The sequence below is a fragment of the Pollachius pollachius genome, assembly GCF_949987615.1.
Source record: "Pollachius pollachius genome assembly, chromosome: 6".
NCBI classification, from domain to species: domain Eukaryota; kingdom Metazoa; phylum Chordata; class Actinopteri; order Gadiformes; family Gadidae; genus Pollachius; species Pollachius pollachius.
In genome coordinates this window covers 17,404,532-17,413,583 of record NC_136939.1, presented here as the reverse complement: position 1 = coordinate 17,413,583, position 9,052 = coordinate 17,404,532, and the positions used below count along the sequence as shown (strand labels likewise).

The following is a 9,052-nucleotide window of genomic DNA, read 5'->3' as shown; positions in this document are numbered from 1 at the left end:
CTCTAGGGACAGGGGGAGGGGTGGAGAAGAGAGAGACAGAAAGAGACAGCGACAGGGAGAGAGAGAGCGAGAGAGGGAGCGAGAGAGAGAGAGAGAGTGAGAGAGTGAGAGAGAGAGATTCCAGAAGGGGGGAGGTTGGTACGGAGAAGAGAGAGAGAGAGACCAGAAGGGGGGAGTGTGTGGAAAGAGAAGGGTTCAGATAGATTGGCAACAATAGGTAGAGCTATGAGGGGATGAAAGCAGGAGAAAGAAACCGATAGCCGAAGCACTGAGAGGAGCTCTAGGGACAGGGGGAGGGGTGGAGAAGAGAGAGAGAGAAAGAGACAGTCAGAGAGACAGAGAGAGAGACAGAGACAGAGACAGAGAGAGAGAGAGAGAGAGAGAGAGAGAATATCTGAGGGGCGACTACAGAGACATTGGGGGGAGACGGAGAGGAAGGAGGGGAACTGGAGATTGAGGAAAGGGGGCGAGGAGAGCGATCCCTCTTGGACCGACCGGATCTGTAGGTTCTTAGGATCCAGGTTCTCTCTCTTACACACAGACTCACAACCCCTTCCTTCCTCTCTCTCTCTCTCTCTCTCTCTCTCTCTCTCTCTCTCTCTCTCGCTCTCTGTCTATCTCTCTCTCACACACACACACACACACACACACACACACACACACACACACACACACACACACAAACACACACACACACACACGCACACACACACACACACACACACACACACACACACACAAACAATCCCTTCCTCATCCTCTCTCTCTACCTCCCTCTCTTCCCCTCTCTCTCTCCCCTCTCTCTCTCTCTTGATTTGGCCTGTGATGACCCACTCTACTAGATCGCCGGGGGGAGCGCTGTCGTTGCATAACCAGAGAAGGCAGTGGAATAGTGAGTCTGTATATCCTGTATATCTCCTCTGCCAAAGCCCATGGGCTGCAGCCAGCAGATGCCTCTGCAGCAGCAGTCCACTGACAGAACACAGGCGTTGGACAGGAACGACAGTGGCGGGCCGCACAGCCTCCGAGGATTAAAAAGTGACATTTGCATCTCATCAGTCAATGTTCGAAAATCAGTGTTGTGTTGACAGTTCCTTGGCTGGATAACCCCAGAGTGAGCCGACAGTGTCCAGTTGTATTTTTGAAAAAAATCACCTTTTTCTTTTTGAAATCTGCAAAAATCTGCAGCGAGTTATGGCATATGTTACAGTTTAAGAGATTATGTTGCATCAATAATCATTCAAAGGTCACACTCTCACAGCACGTGTTGAGCCATTTCATTTGAAAGGCCGATTCTGCTCTCAACTTTGCTCACTTTGAGTCTGATCAGCATTTTATTAGAAGATTTATAGGTTCTTGTACTGTTGTTTTACCCCAAGAAAAACCTGCAATTCAAGGACCGCATTCCTACAAGGGTTCGCACCCCAGGACATCGGCTGGCGGGTCGATTTCATAAATCTTTGGCCTTGCCCACTGCATATTTATATGGAAAAGAAAAAATATCCCAATTTAAAACTTTGGCAGTAAGTGTTCAGGTAGAGGTCACTCTTTAAGGTAGAGGCCATTTAAGACCTTGCTTAAGTCTTTAGTTAGAGGTCACCCTAGGCCAGGTAAAACCTAAAACCTTGCTTAAGTCTTTAGGTAGAGGTCACCCTAGGCCATTTAAAATCTTGCCTGTAGGTCCTCTGGGAGAGGACAGAGGCCCGATCTCCAATCACACCCCCTCCCAAAGAAAAACACAATCTTGAGAGGAAATAAACCTTTAGAATTTTACTATTATAAACATAATCATTAACACATAATAAAAGTGCAACACCAGGTGTGCAAAAAAGGTAATCAATAAAGGAGACTCCACATGTAGTACATGTGTGCAGTTATTTAGAAAATGTACAATAAAATCGAATGCGGCCGATGGTTGATCTATTCATTCAGTAGCTCACCCTGCCTAGGCCATTTAAAACGTAACTTCTTAAGTCTATCCCTTAGGCCATTTAAGGGATGGATGCTTACGTTTTTAGGTAAAGATCAGGTCACCCTAGCCCAGGCGATTTAAAACCTTGCTTAAGTCTTTAGGTAGATGTCACCCTAGGCCATTTAAGACTTTGCAAAAAATGGAATGCACCTGATGGTTTCGATATTTTCATTCAGTAGGCTGCATGTCACGTCCGTCCAGTCTGGACCAACTGGTCTGAGCTGGCATACCTGCTCCTCTCCCACCGTATCTCGTCTTCATCCCGCAGGCAACACTTAAAGAAGTCAGGATTGGCAACTACTAACATTTAGATATTTTTTATTTGAATAATACTCATATATATAGGGGGGGAGGTCCCCAGCCCCCCTGCGGGAGGTGACCAAGGCAACCGCCTTTGTGAGATGTGTCTAGAACCGCCCCTGCCTCTAGAAACACAGCATACAGGTCAAACGTAAGCCTCTCCCGGATGTTAAACCACAAGGGTAGAGATGTCCAAAACAATCCTTATGCCACCTACAGAAGACGTCTGCGGATGTCATGCGTGATGTTATATCCACCTATATACCATAACAAGTATATTAGAGAGATGTCACTGTGGTTCATCAAGCACTGCCGTGTCTTCCTGGTCTAGAGATAACACACGCACACACACACACACACACACACACACACACACACGCGCTGTGCTCCTCCCTTGTCTCTACAGTGATTAGGGGAGCCATCCTGAGTCTGCCCTGACTCTGTCATTGAGTGAAGGGGTCAGGCTGATGCACATCTGGCATTTCCTGTTTCCTCTCCTCCAGATGCCCTGGAGTAGGAGCCCCCCCCCCACACACACACACACAATCCTATTGTGCTTGCCGCACACAAACACCCACCCACACACACGCACAAATAAATAAATAGAAAATGGATCCACCTGTTTATTGTTCAAAACAAATGTTAGTGTTTCTTCAATTGTTAACTTTGGATGACCACAATGTGCTGACTGTCCCAATGAGTGCAGGGTGTTGATCAGGAGCCCCAGGACTTATGAATGAACGCAAGGTAAACTTTCCTCACAAATACATGCCAAGGAAGTTTATTCACACAACAAGGGAGTAAGAGAGAGCAAGCGAGGAAAGAAACAATATAAGAGAAAGGGAAAAAAAGAAAAAGGGGAAGACAATGTCTCCTTATACTCGGCTGACAAACAATTTCCACTCCTGTGGATACTCTGCAGTACGCACTACATGTGAGTGTGTGCGTGTGTGTGTGTGTGTGAATGTGTGTGGTTGTGTGTGTGAATGTGTGTGGTTGTGTGTGTGTGTGGTTGTGTGTGTGTGTGTGTGTGTGTGTGTGCGTGTGTGTGTGTGTGTGTGTGTGTGAGAATGCACACACATGCAGGCATAGGCAAAATTGGGGGGACAAAATGGTGCCGTATGGTTCTCATAACACTCTGAAGGCTCCAGTTCTGCCACCAAGACCCCATCCCCCTCCCCCCCTCCCCCCTCCCCCCCTCCCCCAAACCCCCACCTCCTTCTCCCCTCACCCCAAACCTCACCCTTTCTCACTCGGCCCTTATTCGCTCTGCACAAAAATTCTCTACCCAGCCCCCTCTTCTAAAAACACACAATTCTTTTTCCTCTACGTAGCCTCCCCCAACTCCACAGATCCTCCATCCACCGCCCCCTTCCCCCCCATTCCCTCTTTCTTTCCGACCCAGGTTCAGTCTGAGAGCCAGGGCTGCAGAGGCTGGGGGACTCGGCACCACACAGCAGACGCAGCACGCCAGGCTCAGGCTTTGGGTTGAAACCAGCGGCTCGGCCCTTCCTCTTCTGGAAGACCGTTCGTTCGGAGAAGAAAAACCTCAGGGTTTTGAGGACCTTACTAAGACTTCAATTCGACCTCAGTGGACTCTACTGAACTCACATTCAGACTGATATCTGTTGGAGCCACTTTGCTTTTTGTTTCATAACTACCGTCTGAGCTCTACGGCATCCTGGTTCTGTCACCAGAAGACAGCCATACATCATCATCAACGCGAGACGGCCCTTATCTGTTTCATTTCTGGATTGATCTGTCACTGATAAGGTTAGAAACAAATTATTTCAATTGAAATATTTGAAATAGTTATCTTTTTCTAATTTATTTTCTTTATTTTCTAAGAAGACAACAAAGTGGAAAGTATTCCCGGTGGACCTGTGTTCTGGGACTGGAGAATCTGGGTTCTGGAGATGATACAGTGCCAGCCAATCTGACGTTTTGAAGTGCTCTGAGAAGAGGCTACTGTTGGTTTTATTAGGGGGGGGGGGGGGTTGAGATCGAGACCAGCAGGGCCTGATAGACCGGCTGGGGTTTGGATGTTGCTCTGGGTTGACCTTTAATCCGTAGACGGAAGGGAGAGAGACAGAGAGAGAGACAGAGAGAGAGAGAGAGAGAGAGAGAGAGAGAGAGAGAGAGAGAGAGAGAGACAGAGAGAGAGACAGAGAGAGAGAGACAGAGAGAGAGAGAGAGAGAGAGAGAGAGAGAGAGACTGAGAGCGAGCGAGGGAGAGCAAGTGAGGGAGAGGGAGAGGGAGAGGGAGAGAGGGAGAGAAGGAGAGAGGGAGGGCATAATGTATCTCCCTTGGATGCTTCTGCTGCTCTGCGCCTACGGGCCCCCCGTCGCTCGGGGCCAGGCCGCGTACGAGCCCCCGCGGCCCGGGGACATGCTGTGCCACGCCGAGAGGGGCTGCTACGCCGTCTTCGTCCAGCGGAAGACCTTCCGGGAGGCGGGCCGCAGCTGCCGGGAGCACGGTGGCACCCTGGCCACGCTGCACAGCAACACGGCCGCCGACGCCGTCAACCGCCTGCTGGCCTCCATGGAGCCGCGGGGGGCCCGGGCGCGTCTCCGCCTCTGGATCGGACTGCACCGCGCGCCCCGCCAGTGCTCCTCCACCCGGCCGCTCCGAGGATTCGTCTGGGTCACAGGCAGGCTGCCCTCCTCCTGTCCTCTGTTGTTTTAATCATGATGACCTTTGACCCCTTTGATTAACCCCCTGCTTTCATGTTTATCACCAGGCCCCCCGGCTGACTCCTTCAGTCAGAGCGATGCATTGCATGGTTAAGTCTGTTTCTACACCCCATACCAGTCCAATAACTAATATAACATGTCTAGTACCTAATATAACAGGTCTAATACCTAATATAACATGTCTAGTACCTAATATAACAGGTCTAAAACCTAATATAACATGTCTAGTACCTAATATAACAGGTCTAAAACCTAATATAACATGTCTAGTACCTAATATAACAGGTCTAATACCTAATATAACAGGTCTAATACCTAATATAACAGGTCTAATACCTAATACAATGTCTAATGTCTAATATCACATGTCTTACATCTATATAAAAAGTCTAACATCTTTATCTTAGATTTATGGGAAGTATGCATCCTCCAACTCACTTTAAAGAGTGCATTAATGTTTAACAGACACGATAACTGACTCTGTGTGTTTATGTGTCGTCACCTCTCAACGTCAGTTCACCATCAGTGTGTTTCTTTACCGCCGGAGCGCTGAGCTAAACCCATTAACCCAGTCCCAGACCATCTCCTCCCCTAACCTCTTCACCAGACGGGGGCTGACTCAGGCCTTCAGAGCCCTGCATGGCTAACCCATTACACCCCCCCCCCCCCCCCCCCCCCCCCCCAAACCCCCCCATTACCCCCGCCATACTCAGCAGACCAGACAACGAGGCAGCGGAACGCAATACCTCCCCTTATTAACCACCCTCAATATGACTTAGCCATTAGCCACATCTAGCCCAACGCATCGCATGTGTTCACCATTATAGAGGGCGGAGGGTCTGCCGGACCTCCTTCAACTTTGTGTGACCTGAAGTCTATTTTTAAGTGCATGACATTATTACTGTGATGAGGACCACTGGTTGTTTAGACATTGGCTCATTCCACCATCTGGCAAACATCTGGTGGGAGATGTGGTCGGGTCAGATTAGATTGCACCTCGGCGGTGATTGGGCTGTAAAGAAAGACGTCAGCGACTTCCCCGGAGACACACTCCACACAGAAGGGGAAAAAAGAGAGAGAGAGCGCTCTGCTAACCTTTCCCCTCGCTGTCGTTGTATTAACAGGAGATCAGGAAGGCAAGTACACCAACTGGCTGCGCGAGGAGGCCCCCGGGGCTTGCTTGGGGCCCCGCTGCGTGGCCCTGACCGTGCCCGCCTCTGAGAGCGCCCGGGACGGCGGCGGCGGCGGCGGCGGCGACCACTTCCGCTGGCTGGACGGCGCGTGCGGCCTGTCTCTGGACGGCTACGTCTGCCAGTACCACTTCAAAGGCATGTGCCCGCCGCTGGGGCCGGAGGCGGGCGGGGAGCCGCCCCGCTACACCACCCCGTTCCGTCTCACCAGCGCCCTGCTCACCCACGTCCCCTTCGGCTCGGTGGGGGTGGCGGCGCCCTGCCCCCCCGAGCCCGCCCGCCCGGGCGGTCCCGCGGAGCGCACGGCGCTCTGCGTGGAGCGGGAGGACGGCAGCGTGGGCTGGTCCGCCGCTCTGCCGCCCTGCCCCCCTCCACACGGGGAGGAGATGGAGGACCAGGAGGACCAGGAGGACCAGGAGGAGCGGGACTTGTGCCAGGGCGACCACGGCTGCGAGCACCACTGCCAGCTCACCCGCAGCGACTACGCCTGCTTCTGCTCGGTGGGCTTCACCCTGGACGAGGACGGCTACGGGTGCAACCCCGACGCGGCGGGGACCTCCCCGGCGCCGACCGACGGCTGGCGCCCCGAGACCAGCAGCGCCCCGCCCCGGGTGGACCCGGCCTGCGTGGCGGCGGGGTGCCAGTACGACTGCGTGGAGACGGCGCGGGGGGTCCGCTGCACCTGCCCCCCGGGGTACCAGGTGGGACGGGACGGGCGGGGCTGCGCCGACGTGGACGAGTGTGCCCAGACGCCCTGCCTGCAGCAGTGCGTCAACACCCCGGGGACCTTCTACTGCGCCTGTTACCCGGGCTACGGGCCCGACGAGGAGGGCGAGTGCGTGGACGTGGACGAGTGCCTGGACGAGGCCACCTGCCAGGGGCGCTGCCAGAACACCGAGGGCTCCTACAGCTGCCAGTGCGACCGGGGCTACGAGCAGGGCAGCGGCGGCGAGTGCCAGGACGTGGACGAGTGTGAGAGGGAGTCGCCGTGCCAGCAGCGCTGCCTCAACTTTGTGGGGAGGTTCATGTGTTTCTGCGAGAACGGATACACCCTGAACCCCGACGGAGTGACCTGCGAGGCCTTCCCCGAGGACGAGGAGTACTCCACCCTGACCCCGGACCCCCAGGACGTGGCCCCCGAGCCCCACCACACCCCCTACACCCCGCCCGACGCAGGCCCCGGCCGGGAACGCCCCTGGCTCTCCTCCTACACCCCGGACCCCGGCTTCGAGGACGACCCCGACTTTGATTCGGATTGGCTCACGGAGCCGCCCGGCGAGACCTCTCCCAACGTAGCTCCTCCCCACGGCTCCGACGGCCACCTCAACCAATGGGAGGGCCCCTCCCCGAGACAACATCACACGGCCCCGCCTCCCACGCAACCCCGATCAGACGCCGCCGAGACGGGCGCGGGCGGGGACGCGGGAGACGGAGCGGATGCCGGCAGGGAGGCGCCTCATCAGTCTGGGTCCCACCCCGGGGCCGTGGCCAAGGTCGGGGGAGGGTCCGGGGGCGGGATGCGGGACGGCGCCTCGGCCGGGGGGAGGGGCGAGGCCCACGCAGGGGAGGACTCGGGAGAGGCGGAGTCCGCCGCCGGAAAACGGAAGCATGACAAGAGCTGGCTGCTGGTGGCCCTCCTGGTGCCGCTGTGCGTGTTCCTGGTGGTGATGCTGGCGCTGGGCATCGTGTACTGCACCAGCTGCGCCGTCGACAAGAGCCACCGCCTCTCGGACTGCTACCGCTGGCTGCTGCCCGCCGCGCCGCCCGCCACGCCCACCAGCAACGGCAAGCCCCAGGCGTGAACCCTTCCGATTCCAGAAACACACACATGAACACATGAACACACAAGAACACGCGCACAATCAGGCACACACGCACACACAGGCACATCATGGACACCCATGCACACACGCAGGCACACACACGTGAACAAACATGAACACACATACACACAGGCACACACATGAACACATGCACACACAGGCCCCCACCCCGCACAGCCATGTGCAACAGGCCCTTACACATGGTGAAGGAGCAGTAAAACAGTCAATATACTGCTGGCTGGAAGCCAGCAGCTGAGGTCTACCACATTTCTTTCAACTTTACGTTGCACAAACTTTGTAAATAATTACACTCTGATTATGTTTTTATATTTCAATAAAAACCAAAAAAATCTGTACGAAATGTGTGTTGTTGTTTTTTTGGACACAGGAGCTGTTTTTTTTAATGGTTCTAATCAGGCAAAATAAAGGGGTATGTTTATAGGGTTAGAATGTGTTTTTCTGTGTGTGTGTGTGTGTGTGTGTGTGTGTGTGTGTGTGTGTGTGTGTGTGTGTGTGTGTGTGTGTGTGTGTGTATGTGTGTGGTGATCGGGGGGGAGGACCAAAGGAAACAGAATGAGCAGCCTACAAGAAGAGAGGCTGACCGGAAGTCACGACGACCATCAGTGCACGGTTCCAGACAGTAGATGGCGCTACATGTTCCTTTATCGGCTACATGTTCCTTTATAGGATTGGCTACATCGCAACGCGAGATTTGCAAAGACACCGCGTGGGCTGTTGCGAGTCGAGTTAAATAACAATGTCAATGTAGGTAGTGCCTCTTCCGTCTTGCCACAGCACTAACTAACGTTAGACTTATATAAAATCATGTTGCGGGGCTTCCGAATATGGAAAAACATATCGACGAGGATGGGATTCGAACCCACGCGTGCAGAGCACAATGGATTAGCAGTCCATCGCCTTAACCACTCGGCCACCTCGTCAGGTAGTACCATAGCATTGTACAAATGCTAATTATTTTTACACTTCGCACCATATTCTCTTATCATATGTTGATATATCGTTGGCTTATTGCAGCCCACTCGTTTCATCGACATTTAGGATCATGAAAGTTG

At 53.6% G+C, this 9,052-nt stretch overlaps 1 protein-coding gene across 1 annotated transcript; it reads left to right on the top strand.

The window, feature by feature from the left end:
• The first annotated feature begins 3,698 nt into the window (after positions 1 to 3,698).
• LOC307077153 (uncharacterized protein) lies at positions 3,699 to 8,293 on the top strand. The gene is made up of 2 exons (XM_079738464.1): positions 3,699 to 4,923; positions 6,091 to 8,293. The coding sequence occupies exons 1-2, from the start codon at positions 4,569 to 4,571 to the stop codon at positions 7,956 to 7,958; spliced, it is 2,223 nt and encodes a 740-aa protein (XP_079594590.1). The 5' UTR covers positions 3,699 to 4,568; the 3' UTR covers positions 7,959 to 8,293.
• Positions 8,294 to 9,052: the final 759 nt, after the last annotated feature.